Source organism: Neophocaena asiaeorientalis, unplaced genomic scaffold, assembly GCF_003031525.2.
Source record: "Neophocaena asiaeorientalis asiaeorientalis breed wild unplaced genomic scaffold, Neophocaena_asiaeorientalis_V1.1 scaffold322, whole genome shotgun sequence".
NCBI classification, from domain to species: Eukaryota; Metazoa; Chordata; class Mammalia; order Artiodactyla; family Phocoenidae; genus Neophocaena; species Neophocaena asiaeorientalis.
Genome location: NW_020185329.1, coordinates 2,557,186 through 2,572,725, shown reverse-complemented (window position 1 = coordinate 2,572,725; position 15,540 = coordinate 2,557,186). Strand labels below are relative to the sequence as shown.

General features: G+C 44.0%; 1 protein-coding gene across 1 annotated transcript in view; it reads left to right on the top strand.

Annotated features, from left to right (window-relative positions):
- The window catches only part of LOXHD1 (lipoxygenase homology PLAT domains 1), a 195,071-nt gene that overhangs the window by 29,743 nt on the left and 149,788 nt on the right, over nucleotides 1-15,540 (top strand). The window contains exons 5-6 of the mRNA XM_024734711.1: nucleotides 7,997-8,095; nucleotides 14,499-14,647. Of these exons, the coding sequence (XP_024590479.1) occupies nucleotides 7,997-8,095; nucleotides 14,499-14,647 (248 nt within the window). The remainder of the gene's footprint in view (nucleotides 1-7,996; nucleotides 8,096-14,498; nucleotides 14,648-15,540) is intronic.

The following is a 15,540-nucleotide window of genomic DNA, read 5'->3' as shown; positions in this document are numbered from 1 at the left end:
TGCTGAGCAACTTTTCATGTGCCTGTTGGCCTTATGTGCCTATATGTCTTCTTCGGAAAAATGTCTATTCGGGTCTTCTGCCCATGTTTTGATTGGTTTCTTTGTTTTGTTTTCTTTTTTTTTTTAAATTAAGCTGTATAAGCTGTTTGTATGTTTCTGACATAGGGAGGTATTATCACATCCCCATTTTGCAGATGAAGGAAACAAAGGCACAAAAAGGTTAAGTAATTTGTTTATAAGTAAAGGAGCCAAAAGTGAACCCAGAGACTTGAACTTAATCACTGTGTAGGACAGCCTTAGAGACACCTCTGTTAACATTTTGGTGAATTTCTTTTCTATTCTTTTTTTGTGCGTGAATGTATTAAACACTATGTATTGATGAAACATGGTATTGTATTATAGTCAGATTTATATCCAATTTTTTTCACTTAATAGCATTGACTAATCTTCTAAACTATTATTTTAAATGGCTGCATGGTATTTCATGAATGAGTGAATACTATAATTCACCCCCAACAATCCCTCATTTTGGATATCTTTAAGTTGTTCTCAATTTCTTGTTATTACTAACCGTGCTGTGATAGCCGTCTTTTTAGGTAATCCACGAACACAATTCTTTCCTAGCATAAACTGATTGCTATGCCCAGGGATTGAATTGTTGGCTCAAGGGGTTCACAGAATGATAAGTCTTTTGACATGTATTACTCACCTCGGGCAGCAACTGAGAAGTGCTGGCTTCCCAGCACTGTGGGAGGATAAACTCCAGCAATGGAGTGGAATCTGGGCTGGAAAGAGCGGAAATGCAGCCACAGCGGCTGAGGGCGCACGTGGAAGGGAAGGACCTTCGGCAGCGCAGCAGGAGTGGGGCAGGCGAGCAATGGGGGTGCGTGTGGAAATAGCTCCGTGGGGCTTGGCAGTGAGGGAGGTGAGCATGAGGTGGAGTAAAAGCTTATCTACTCAATACTGTCAAACACCTGATAGCATTAGGCTGACATCACAGTTTCCTAGGAAATATATGAGCTGCATATTTATTTGGGGGTGGGGGGGATGAAAAGTGCAGAGTACTTTTTCTTGATTACCACCCGAGAGCGACTATTCATGACTGAGTGATGTTTTAATGTTGTGTAACCAGGCTCGGCTGAGTTCAACCCTTGGCCTGTGTTCTAGCAAGTGTTAAGTGCCAAATAAGTGATGCAGACCCCAGAAGTTCTGGAATGGAGCACTTAGGGCTTGGGAGGTAGGGCCCTTCAGAGAGAATCTGGGGTTTAAGCTACAGCCGGTAGGGTGGGTGTAATGACAGCTAAGGAGAGAGCCTTCTTGTCTGGATCCCTTGAGTCCAGGTGTGGGTTTCAATCTTTTCCAACTGTGAAAACTTGTGTCAACCCCCTGCTTCCACAGATTGCCTCATCGGTGGATGGTGACAATAGTCATTGCGAGGATTACAGGAGATAATAGGTGTGCTGGCCCACACTACGTTCTCAGTAAGCCCTGGAGGCTCTTATTATCTATTTTTTTAAAAAATTCTTTATTGGAGTATAATTGCTTTACAATGGTGTGTTAGCTTCTGCTTTATAACAAAGTGAATCAGTTATACATATACATATGTTCCCATATCTCTTCCCTCTTGCGTCTCCCTCCCTCCCACCCTCCCTATCCCACCCCTCTAGGTGGTCACAAAGCACCGAGCTGATCTCCCTGTGCTATGTGGCTGCTTCCCACTAGCTATCTATTGATTAGTGGGTGTGTCTGCAAGGGCAGCGAGGTCGAGGGCCTTATAGAGAAAGCAGAGGTGTTCCAGTCCTGTTTAAAGAATAGGGTGAATCTAGGTGAGAGATTTGGGCCTCTGGACTCGAGGGAAGAAGGAGGAAACTGTCTGGGGACAGCACTGGGGGAGGGAGAATTCGAGCCCATGGGCCTGGGAGGGCATTCACTGATCAGTGGCCATGACCTAGCTCTCAGCATGGAGCCTTGCTGCCCATCCTTGGGTTCTGCAGACCACATTCTCCCCATACCCATGCAGGCTTGAGTAGTTAGGGGCATTCCCTGGCTGGGGGGAGAGCGTTCCCCCTCGGCTTCCACCCCCAGGGCAGCCCCCCCGAATCTGTCTCCCTGCCATTTTCATCTCCTCCCACGCAGCGCCTGTGAGATCTCACTTCTGTGTGTTGGCATCCTTGCTCTGGGTGAGCGGAAGTGCCGGGTGTCAGGGTGTGAACCTGGCAGATGTGGTTGGGGGTGGGGTAAAATCAAGACCCGTCATCCTCCTTCCAGCCCTCCTCCCCAGTCTCACCTGCCAAAATAAATAAAGCCACTTTCTAATTAAACAGGATCTGGGGATGGGCAAAAGGCAGGGAAAGCAACTCAGGCAGCTCATCATTAGCTCATTCATGATTCTCTGCTTCCTGAAAAAGCCTGGACCACGTGAGCTTCTCGGAGGCTCAAACCACGTTGGGGATGGGATGGCCTCTTCCTTGGCAAGTGGGCCAGAGGCTTAGTTATGGGGTCTTTGCTAGGCTTCTGCTGTTGGGCACACGATAAGCAGCTCAGCTGGCTCAGTTATGCACGCGGCACCAGGACTTGGGGCTTCCGGCCCCCTCAGGGCTCTGCTTCCCCCTGCCACCCAGGGTTGCTCTCTGGAGATGTGTCCCGTCACTGCTGTGTGCTGACTGTTCCAGACAGCGCGCTGGGGAGGCTGTGGGAGCCGCTGGTACACCCGGCGCCGCAGGAGGCGTCTGGGGCCTGCCAGTGCCTGCCTTTTCTGGAAGCCCGCACAGGCAGCTTCCGGCTGGTCCGCAGGGGACAGATTTCCTGTTTGGAGGGAGTAGCCTTGTGCCTCTGCAATGGGGCGTGCAGAAGCAAAAAAGGACAAGGGCAAGGCTGGACTTGGGTGTCCCCTGGGCAGGGCAAGAAGGACACAGACAACCCAATGATGTGGCCTTGAGGTAGCAATCTGTCTTTAAGCTGTAAATGTTACTATCTGTACAGCACCCCAGCTCAACGCTGTTTGGCTTTGGAAGGCACCAGGTGATCGGCACCGTGATCTGTATCTGTTGTATATTGTTCAGATCAAACGTTTCAATTAGTTTGTCCACTCCGAGCTCCCGCTGACCTTTAGTGGAAGGAGGCTACTACCTGAAAGGTAGGGTTGCTGGGTTCAGATGTACAGGCTATGCACTGCACAAGTGCAACTATGTAAGGAGACAGCTTTCACATCATAGAGCTTGTAGATTTATGCATTTATTATGACAGTTATCCAACAGATGGCAGTAATGTGTCTCGAGGAAGGGATCCCTTTATCTAATTTGCACAAAGGCACCATTTGGGCTAACGGTAATCCTGCTGAAAGGCCAGAGAGAAATCAGTTCTAGGGAGAATTTTATAACACATAATATGCCAAATGGGTAAACCACAGGCCAACTTTAGGGCTGGGGTGGGCCATCGCTAGTCCCTGTTTCTCCCATGCTCACTCAGGAAGGGGGATGAACTCCTTGTTAGTCCCTCCTCCAGCCTGACCTTCCCCTCTCTCCCCATCTCTGCTCCTTGCTCGTTCACAACCAGGCAATGAACTGAAAGGCATAACGCCAAAGGTTGCAGAACTGGACCTGCCATCGTCCCCACCTTCAGAAAACCCCAGACCAGACCCCCTTCTCCACTGGACTCAAGGGAACAGCAGGCTCAGCCTAGTCACACAACGTTGTAAGAGCAGGAAAAACGGAGCACAGGACCTGCTCCTTCTCACCCCTTCCACCCCAACAGAGAAAGGGCAACAGTTCCGCCACCGTCAGAGCCCTGAGCTGCTTAGCTAGTGGTTAGGTTGTGCTGTGATTATCCTGCAACCAGCAGCTGACTCCCCTGAGCCAGGCAGCTCCGTTCCCATCCAGGCCACAGAGAGCAGAGTTGCCTGCAGTCCTCTGCCAGAAACACACAGGACGGTGCCTGAGAGCACAAGAGGACACAGGGCAGGGGGTGGCCACACCCGGTCTTCTACCTGTCTTTGTGTGGACCATGAGTCTAGAAAGGCTTTTACATATTTAAAGGGTTGAAAAGAAATCCAAACAAGAAGAATATTCCATGACACAGGAAGCCTGCAAGCCCTAGAATATTTATTATTTGGCACTTACAGAAAAATGTTGCTGACCTCTGGCCAAGAGCATGAGAGCCCATGAGGTATTCTGGAAACAGCCCTGGATTTGGAAACAAGAGACATGGCTTTGAGCCCTGCTGGCAACATTTAGCAGCTGTGTGTCCTCAGCTAAGCCACCTTGCTCTCTGAGCCCCGGTACCTCGTCTGTCAGTAAGAATGTTCACAGTACCTGCCCTCCTCACGTGGCCCTTGCATGGATCAGACTCCATCAAGGACATGCAAGTGCCTTGTGAACTGCAACCCCTGTGTGAAGATTTAGTATTATTTGCCAGGGAAGGTGAGTCATTCCTGGCCTCTTCTTTCCACCTTTCTTCTCGTCATCTTTCTCCAGACTGCCTTGCTCCCTTGGCCTCTGGGGCAGGGATTTTTCCTGGCCCTTCCCCTTTCCCCCTGGCCGAACCACCCACTGTGCCAGAAAGGCAAGTTTGCGTTTGTTGAAACTCTGATCACGGGAAATTGGGGGGCTCTCATGTGAACACTTAAGAGGAAGCCTTGCTGTACTGTGCTGGCCGTTTGCCAATGGTGAGGGAACGGAGCCCTGCTTTATTCTCTCATCAATATATGCAGTTCATCACAACTTAGAATGGGCGCTGGGCCCTAGGGCTTGCTTGGAAAATGGCAAATCAGATATTATGGGGTTCTGCCTGAAGAGGAAATATGGGAAAAGGGAGAGAGAACAGTAACAAAAGAAGCTTCTTTGTCTGTCTATGGGGCCTTTTTTTTTTATAATTAATTATTTTGGCTGTGTTGGGTCTTTGTTTCTGTGCGAGGGCTTTCTCTAGTTGCGGTGAGCGGATGCCACTCTTCATCGCAGTGCGTGGGCCTCTCACTGTCGTGGCCTCTCTTGTTGTGGAGCACAAGCTCCAGACGCGCAGGCTCAGTAGTTGTGGCTCACGGGCCTAGTTGCTCTGGGGCATGTGAGATCTTCCTGGACCAGGGCTCGAACCCGTGTCCCCTGCCTTGGCAGGCAGACTCTCAACCACTGTACCACCAGGGAAGCCGTATGGGGCCTTTTAAAGAGCAGATTTAAAAGGCAGTTCTTGGCCACTCCTCAGTGTGATCAAGGGTCATCTTCTATCCATCCAGCCAGCTACATGGGGACCCAGCACCTCATCCTGCTGTAGAAAGTTCCACAGAGTTTAGAAGACAGTCTAGCCTTGTTCCAGAATCGACTTCCTCCTGCATTCTGTTCATCTGGCTTCCTGATCCCCGGGCACGGGCCCCTGATAGCCTCGCCTGGCAAGGCCTAGAAGCTTTCTCTGGCCTATTGGCCCCTTACCCTTGGCTTATCATCCTGCTGCCTCACTTAGGTCCTGATACTCTGCTTCTCTGGTCTTTCCAAGGATGAGGATGTGTGTTCCCAAAGCGCTTCATGGGCTCCTGCTTTCCGGGCCTCATCTGCATGGGACTTGGGTACCTCTCCCATCCTCTGAGATGCTTCCTTGTTCTCCTGGCTTCCCTCCATAGTCTGCAAGGCTGCCTTTCCTGGTCAAATGTTGTGGAATTGCAGATTGAAGAGGACCCTCAGTGTTCTCACATCCCTCACCTCTGCCATTTTCTCCACAGCATCCCTGACAGGTGGCTCCCCACCAATGTGCTTGGCATAGAGTGACTGCTTAGGTGTCTCTGGGATTGGGAAACTCACTTCCCCCGAGGGCATCCCAGTCCTTTGTTGGATAGCCCTACATATTAGAAAATGTTTCTTTTGGTGAGCTAAAATATTCCTCTTTATAATTCAACCCACTAATTCAAATTCCGCCTTCTGGAATGATTCAGAGTGTCTGCTACTCCTTCCACAAATATTCCCTAGCCCCCTCATCCTTTCTCCTGCTTCACTGTGCCCAGTTCCCTTTGGGGTCCTGTTGCCCCTCTGACTGAAGCTCAGCAGTGGCCTTCAGAGCCTCTCCCAGTCCCCATGCCACCCTGGCACCACCGGCCCTGCAGAGGGGTTTTGCCTCTGTGTGAAGTGAGCCCTGGACTGCACCTGAGAAAGGACTTGAACCAAAGTGAGTGGCTCTCAGAGGCCCTGCCAGCCAGAGGAGGAAAGAACTCCTGCAGGAGGCCTGTGCACCTTGGAGGATGATCAAGAACGGGATTCGCTGGATGAACCCCCTGATGAAGCGTCCCTGGAAGGCAACCTGGAAATCTGCCTTGTTAACAAGCTCCCCAGGGAGCCTGAATGTGGCCCAAGTTTCAAGTCACTGAGCCGGGGTTTGCCTGTCTGGACTCTTCTGAAGGCCCTGGCTCCGTGTCCCGTCTCAGAAGAGTCTTAGTGGTGAAGCAAGAAGGGGTGGGAATCTGAGAACAACTGTCCTACTGAAGCCTTCATTTGGGGACAAAGATTGGAGGGTCTTCCCTCTCCCTGGATGGGTTTCACCAAGTAAAGATTGAGGAGAGAAAGAGAAGACTTTGCTCCTTCTTGGCTCAATGTCCTCAGCATGTCAAAGGCCAGCCATCAGGGCTGTGCGGGTGGAGTGTCCTCCGTGGGTCCCCTGCAGGATTCTGCACTGTGTCATCTCTAGAGGGCAGCCCTGTACTGCTAGACAGGATTCGAGATGGGAAGGGATGAAATTAGATTTCTTCTCACCTCCCCACCTCAGTCCTTTGCCCTGAGCAACTTCATGAGACTTTGAGATTTAGGAAATTCAATTCAATTAGCTTTTCAACATACTCAGTGAGACTCTAATATGTGCCCAGCACTGTGCTAGGGGCTGTGAGAGAAGCCATATGAGAGAAGGAAGTCCTGCTCCCAGACCTCTTTTAAGTTCTTGAGGAACATAGAATTCTCACCTGCAGGAAACAGCAAACAGCACAAGGAGGAGATGGTGAAACTTGGAAATCATTGACACAGAGAACATGGCAGAGCCAAGCAACACAGAGGAGCAAGACACGTGGGGGCTGGGACATGAAGGAAGGCTCTAGGGAGGAGGTGGGCAGAGGGGCTCTGATTTGGGCCTCAATTAAAACAGCTCTAATTTTTATCAGCTTCATAAGACATCTAAAAAAAAATGATTCTGGTACATGAAAAATAGAAAGCTATTATAGGAAGGGGAAAGGGAAGGGAAGGTTGCCTCAGCCCTTAGAATTCTTGGCACCCGAAGAAAATCTAGAGGAATCTCCATTTCACACCACATAGCAATCCTTGGCTTTTGCTACCTCACCCTAAGGCAGGCTCCGGTTGGGGAGACCCGGGCAGGGCTCAACATGTTGTCAAGTTTACCTTGAGCTCCACCACCCCCTGACTTGAGGCCATGGCCAAGGCTTAAGCATTTTGGGGTTACAGAGAATGGATTTCTGTTCAATAAATGGAGCAAAGATACAGGAAGCTGATACAGGTCTTTAAATTAGGTAATGCCTGAACATGCATTTGCTAGCTATTATTGGTTCCTCTGGTCTTTGCATTGGTTATGGCCTTGACAACTTACATATAAATTCGATTTTTATTTGCATAATCAATTTTACCCCATGAATTTTTATACTGTGATGCAGCATAGAGAACAGATTGGAGAAGACAGAGTAGAGGCTGGGGACCCAGTGGGAATCATTTCAGTATCCAGAGGAGAAACGCTGGTGGTGGGTTGGTTGTATTTGGGTTGATTCATGCATCTCAAGGCAACAAGTTAGTAGATAAAAACAGAAGTCCCCTCTACCTCTGATTTCTGCTCTGCACGCAGTTCAGCCATGACCATTTAGAACCAACGTCAGGCGACTTGTGTCTTGCTTGGTTATTGAAAGTAATGGTGACAATTCATGCATTGCTGGAGGGAAGGGTGGATGGTTGGTAGCTACTTTGGCCTCTGTTCTTCTCTACTCAGGACCTGAATGAGCTGAGACTTTCTCTGTCTTCATCTCCAGGTAACAAGTATGAAGTCAAGCTGTACACTGGTGATGTCATTGGTGCAGGGACTGATGCTGACATCTTCATCAATATCTTTGGAGAGTATGGAGACACAGGTAATGGGTTTGAAATCCTTTCTTCAAAAGCCATGCCCAGAACTACTTCTTAAGTGGGCTGTTTTCCACCCTCCTGGAAGAGGAAGGCAACTCCAGTCTCCTCTAGGCTCTCCTGTTGAGCCTCTCTCTTCTTCTTGTGACGTGGTTTGTCATGGCCTTCCTTGGGCAGCATGGTGTCCATCTTGTCAAGTTTGTGTGTGTGGTGTGTTTTCAGAGTAAGTTGTGCTTGGATTTTTGGTTGATTTAAAATCATCCTGCATCCTAGAACAGACCCAGGCTCCACATCTCCAGGGGACTCATCCTCACTTACTCTCTATCTCTCTCCCTAGGCTCCATGCCCATCTTGAATTATATTTTGGGATGTGACTGGGCATGGCCTGATTCACTGCATGATTTGGGGCAGACAAGAATGGGGCCAGGGGATAGACTTACACTTGGCCTCCTAGGTGGAGCAGGAACTGAGGGCACAGACACAGCTTCCGGTGTTGGAAGGAAGTTCAGGCCAGCAGAACTGAGACAGGTGGTGTTGTCCTGCTTCTGCCAATTTAAGGGAATACTATAGGAATTAGAAAGCTACAAAGACATGAATTTTGGACACAGTATATTAAATAATAAAAATGCATTGCTGGGATTTTAAGAAAAAAGAGAAATCTCCAGGTGTCAGAAATGAAGAGAGAACTTAAACTAAAGTATCAGCTGTGAATTGATGCTGTGGATCTTGGAATCAGGGAGCCTTTATGTTCAACAATCTACAGGATGGATTTCCATACACATTTGGGGTCAGAAAATGATATTTTGGCTCTGTATGAGGCAAAATATGCAAAAAATTAGAACCACACATAAAGCCAGGATCCCTGAAGTTCACAGGAACATCTTCAGTGAAAAAATAGACTAGGAAAAAAATTGCTCATCAGTATAGTAAACTTATCTCTGTAAGAACTCCAGATTAAAAAGACAGTTGATGGGAAATTGATATCTTAGGCTTACACACATGTGGGCTTGAGGTCTGATTTTACACTACAAGTGTGATTTGGGTACCCTCCCCTTCAGGCACAGAAAATTCGTTCCATGCCAGTAATACCCTTCGGTGCTTGGCAGAAGCACTTGCAAGACTTCATGAGATTCCCACAGATAAAGTACTGGAGATGAGTTCACGTTCCAAAACTACAAAACACTCAAGGACACAATCCACCATGACTAACCATCAATAGACACAACAGACAATAAGATTAAATTTTCCAGAATTTCAGGTAATACAGTAATCTGAGAAAGGCTATAACTTAAGTATGTTTAAACTGTCTATAGACATGAAGGAAACAGTTAAGGAAAACAACAAGGCACTATGAAAAATATAGCAAACAGAAATACAGTAAACGAAAATATAGTTACTAAATATAAACACTTAATGGATGGGTTAAACAACACAATTAGAAACTGTTGAATAGAGAATTATTGAACTGTAAGAGAAATATAAACAAAACATGCAGATGTGGCCGAGACATAAAGGGTTGGAAAATATCAGTGAGAGGTCATGAGATGTGGAGGAGAGAATAAGTTCTGACACGTTGAACAGGAGTTTCAGAAACAGAATATATAGAATAGGTGAGAGGAAATATTTGAATAGATAATGGCTGATCACGTTTTTTCAGAATTAAGCAAAGATATGACTCTTCAGATTAAAGTAACAAAAGACACTGAACATGATAAATAAAAACAGATCCACATTTAGATTCATTGTAGTGAAGCCAAAGGCCAAGAGAAAGATCTTAAAAGTAACCAGATTTGGTGGATTATTTTCTATAAACACAATTAGATTGATAGCAAATTCCTATCAGCAAGCTATAGAGGATATAAGTTTATGGAATAATATCTTCAATCTTCTGGGAATTCCCTGGTGGTCCAGTGGTCATGGAACTAAGATCCCATAAGCTGTGTGGCATGGCCAAAATAAAAAAAGCAAAAACAAAACAAAAAACAAACAGGGCTTCCCTGGTGGCGCAGTGGTTGAGAGTCCACCTGCCGATGCAGGGGACGTGGGTTCGTGCCCCAGTCCGGGAAGATCCCACATGCCGCGGAGCGGCTGGGCCCATGAGCCATGGTCGCTGAGCCTGTGCGTCCGGAGCCTGTGCTCCGCAACGGGAGAGGCCACAACAGGGAGAGGCCCGCGTACCGCAAAAAAAAAAAAAAAACGAAGAAAAAGCAAAAAAAACCCCCAAACTTCAATCTTCTGAGCAAGGACATATATCAACCTAGAATTCTGTCCTCAACTAGGTTATCATTCCAGAGTGAAGGCAAAATTAATGGATTTCCAAGCAAACAAAGAGAAATAGGACTGACCACTCACTCATAGACCCACGCTTAAATAACCACTGAAGGATATGCTTTAAGAAAAAGAAAATTGTACCCAGAAGAAAAGTGTGAGATGCAAGAAACAAAGGTGAGCCCCCAAAATGATAATTATATAACAAATTTAAGCAAGCATTGACTATAAAAACTGATACTAATAATAACTGTTATCAAGACATGAGAAAATGTGGACCCTAAACACTAAAAGATAGTGATCTTTGAGAAAGAAAGGAGATAATGAGAGTTAAAACATAACTTGGTTGTAGCCCATTCCCCTACCCTAGGAGAGCAGAGAAGTTGATTAACTTTAGACTTTAATACATCAAGTATGCATATTAAAATTGTAAAAGTAACCACCCCCAAATAGAAATGTATAATTTCTAAACCAATGGAGGGAATAAAAGGGAATAAAGACTCAATCAACCAAATAGAAGTCAGGAAATGAAGAAGAAAAAAGCATGGCTACTAGCAAAAAGTAAGATAAGTGTGTAAATAATACAATAAATAGAAATAAACTAAACTCATCAATTAAAGAATAGATATTCTCATATTAAATTAAAAGAAATAAAATCCAGCTTAAATATATGATACATAAATGTCTGAGAATATATACAATGGAATAAAGTATACCAGGAACATATCAACTACAAGAAAGAAGCTGGTGCTGCTATATTAATAACCATCAAATTAAACTTTCAGACATTACACTTCATTAGAAATAAGTATATTATACAATGACAAAAAGAGCAATTAACCTGGAAGATATGATAATTCTGAACTTGTACAGTTTTAACAACATATTTTCAAAATATGTGAAGCAAAAAATAATAAAATTCTTGGAGAAACTTGACAAGTACATAATCATAGTGGAAGATTTTAATACAACACTCTCAGTAACTGATAAGTCAAATGGATAAAAATTTAGTATGGGTGCAGATTTTAACAACACAGTTAATAGCCTTGATCTAATGGAAGTATGTAGATTCCTAAATCCAACTGGTAGAGAATACATTCTTTTCAAGTGCATAATGACAAATGCAAGTGAATCAATAACACAGAGACAACATTCTTTGATCACAAGTCAATAAAATAAGAAGAAACTTCAACCTCTGGCCCCATTTAGAAATAAAACTTAATTTTCATAAAAACTAATGATCATCTATAAAATCATTAGAACTTAAAAATCATTAGAACCAATGAGAAAGTTTAATAAAGGTGTTGGATACAAGATTAATACACAAATATTAACATAAACAGCAAGCAAATATTTAATTTAAAAATATATGATTTACAATAGCAATTATATGTCTAAGAAAAACTAGCAAAAGCACATTCTGGAAAAAAATAAAGATTTCTACTTAAGGATACACAAGAATAACTAAATATACGGAAAAATATATTATGTTCATGGATGAGAAAAGACTTAAGTTCAGTAAGATATCCAAATTTCTCAGATTATTCTATAAATGCAATGTAATTTCAGTCAAATTCCCAAAAGGCAATATCCCACAGCTTAAGCTGCTATTAAAATTCATGTCCACAAAGGGCTAAGTATTAGCCCAAGATAACTTTGAATAATGAAAATAATATTTACAATATTAATAATATGAGGATATTTACCCTGCCAAATATTAAAACATTCAGATCTCTAAAAACTAAAACAGTGAGATATGGATAGAAGGATAAACAAATAAACGAATAGAATAAAGAGTCTAGAAATACACAGAAAGTGGTATAAATCAGAGGGAAGAGGATGAAATATTCAACTACTGATGTTTAAACAATTGTCTAACCATATGAGAAAAGATAAAAGTAGATCTTTTTACCTTTCTTCATACACAGAAATAGTTTCCAGATGGGCTAGAGACTTAAATGTGAAAAAGCAAACTATGAAATTTTTAGAAGAAACTTTGAGTGTCTTTTTAAAAATCTCAATTTAGGATGGAGTTTCTTGAACAATTCACTAAAAGCACAAACAACAAAGGGAAATATTGATAAAGTCCATTAAAACAAGAAAAATGTCTATATGCTAAAAGCCATAGACAAAGGAAAGACAATAGAAAAATATGATAAAGTACATGAACAGGAAAATTATGGAAGAGCAAGGTCTAAATGGCCAATATATATATGAACCAATCTCTCAAATGTATGTATTGAATATATATATGAATGTCTTTCCAAATAATCTTTTAACCTTTTCAAATAATCAAGGGAATGCAAATTAAAACCATAATTAGACGCCATTGTACACACACTGAAACAAAATTTTAAATATATGTGTTAATAATGATTATGGGGAATGGGAATCCTCATGCACTGCTGGTGGTAATTGATGTAGTACAACCATTTTGGAAGGTAATTTTGCAATACCTAATACATTGAAGATGAATATACGTCAGGACCCGGCAACTCTATAGGTGTCTATTCAGATCAGTTCTTACAAATGGGCAGCAGAAGGTAAGTACAAGAGAGTCCAATTCAGTGCTATTTACAATAGCAATCAACTAGAAACAATCAAATGTACATCGGTGAAAGAATGAACACATAATAGTGTTTTCTTCATTCAATGACTATTATACAGAAGTTGGACGAATTCTGTTACTAGCATCAACAGAATAATCTCAAAAGCATGACATTAACTTAAAAAAAGTAAGTTGCACAAGGGTGTGTGATGATAGGATGATGGTAACAGGAGCAATAGCAACGGCCCCGTCCCTTATACAGCACCTACCATCTCCAGGCACTGCCCTAAGGGCTTTGCACACATCCATTCAGTTAATTCTCACAGCAGCCCCAATGAGGTGGAGCCCTTACCATCCCTATTGTACAGACAAGGAACTTATCTTAAGACAGAGCAATGTGCACTATGATCTTATTTCTGTAAAATTCTAAACATTCAAAAATAATATATTTTCTTTATGGATACATACATGTGCAAGCAAAAATTCATGCGAACAATGGATACCAGTTGACTGTAGTGTTTGTTTGTGGGAGGGTGTGGTGGGGGAAGGGATGGACCATGAGACTTTAGACCTACCCGTCATGTTTAATTTCCTTTAAAAAAGAGAAAGGCCTAAAGTTAATTACACAAAATGTTAATATCTGTTATACCTCTTACATCTGGGTGGTGGGTACATGGATGACTATTATTATTATCTATATGTTTGAGTTGTGGCAATTTAAAATTTAGAAAAATTTAAAGAATCAAATTTTGGAAAAGGAAGAAAACAGAATAGCGTAAGCAAAAGGCTGGTGCTTAGGTGGGGTTGTAAGGGTTAATGTGACTGGTAGACCTTGGAGGGTAATAATGGAAAACTGAAAAGTAGAAGGAACAGGTTAGATCGAGTCCTAACTATGTGCTCAATACCTGTGTGCCTTTTGGCCAGTTGTTTAACTTCTCCAAGTCTCAGTTTCTTCATCTGCAAAACAGAGTTGACAATACTTCCCTCCTAGATTGTGCCGTGGAATAAGTGAGGGAAGAGACCGTGTTAAACACCCAGCAGTGTCTGACGATACTTATCATCACTGCTTTCCAGAGGAGTCAGGCCTAAGGAAGCCTGCTGGCTGATGTCAGGGTCCCAGCCACAGCCCCTAGACCAACGACCATGGTTGTGTTCCTAGTTCAGGACCAGCAGCCAGTAAACAAGGCAGGGCCTCGGGTCCAGGGATGGGGGTGCAAATCAGTTTACTAGGGTGGGGACTCTGGGCTAAGGCAGAAATCAGAAGCCCAGTTGTGGGTCCTGGGCACAAACCACACACAAGGCAAGCCTTGGCCTTGACTGCTGGCTGGAGGGATTTAAGGAGCCTGTAGATCTTGGGGTGAAGCTGCCCTTTTTTTTTAAATTAATAAACTTTATTTTTTAGAGCAGTTTTAGGCTCACAGCAAAATCGAGTGGAAGTACAGAGAGTGTCCACATACCTCCTGTCACAACCCACCACCTCGCACCGTGGTGACTTTTGAAACCATCCTTCAGTGGGCAGCCCATTAAAGTCTGGAGCTGTTTCTTTCTCGTCCTCTGGTCTCCTTTGTAACTTTCTCATGTGTCTGTGCATACAGGTGAGCGTAGGCTGGAGAATGAAAAGGACAACTTTGAAAAGGGAGCGGAAGACAAGTTCACAGTGGATGCCCCGGATCTGGGGCAGCTCATGAAGATCAGTGTTGGCCACAATAACAAGGGGCCGTCTGCAGGCTGGTTCCTGTCAAAGGTGGGTTCAGCTGACTGTCTGTGGTCCCTTGGCCTGAGAGGCAGGAATTCCGGCTCTTCAGAAGTTATATTTCAGCCCTAACTTCCCTCTTTAGATCTGTCTCCACTCTTCTGCCTAAGTCCACTGGCCAACCATGCTGCCCTCCCAGTAGCCTCCGAGGCTTTGCCTGTGTTATCACCTTCCTAGAAGGACCACTTCTGTCAGCCAGGGTCTGATCATCCTTCAGGGCTCTACCATGAAGTGTTTCCCCTCTGGCCACCAGAACCTCTCCCTCCCATGAATGTCTATAACCCCGCCAGGCTTGTAGCGGTTCATTTCACCTTAATCATAAGCTACATTGTGACTTATCTTGGCCTGTTGCTTTGTACCTCAAACTTCTGGATCTCAGGTCCTCATAATTTCACCTACCCAGGACAAAGTGAAGAATCAAGAAGAAAGCAAAAAGGCTTCTGAGAAGCTAAGACGTATCTGGCTCAAAGTTCATGAGGAGAGCTCATGTCCCTGGCATTACCTTGCCCTGCCCTGATTCTGAAGGCAAGACCCCTCAGATTCTCACTCAGTGCTTGCTTATAATCCCTTCTAGCAAACTTGCTACCTGTAATTTTAAACCTATAGCAGAAAATTAGAAGGAAAAAGAGACTGTAATTGGTAGGGTTATTGAGAACTGTAATGGGGAGTCAAAGAAGATATAAAAAGCCAAAAGAATATTGAAAAATGTGAGGTCATTTAGAAAATGGACTATGTATTTTCCTTAGTCACGAGCTCTCCATCTATTTCAGCTCATCACAGAATGATAGGAAAAGATTGATGTGTAACATATTTTGGAAAATACTTTGAAAAGGTCTTATGGCCTAAAAACAGAAAACCCTCAGATTATAATAATTTGACTATTT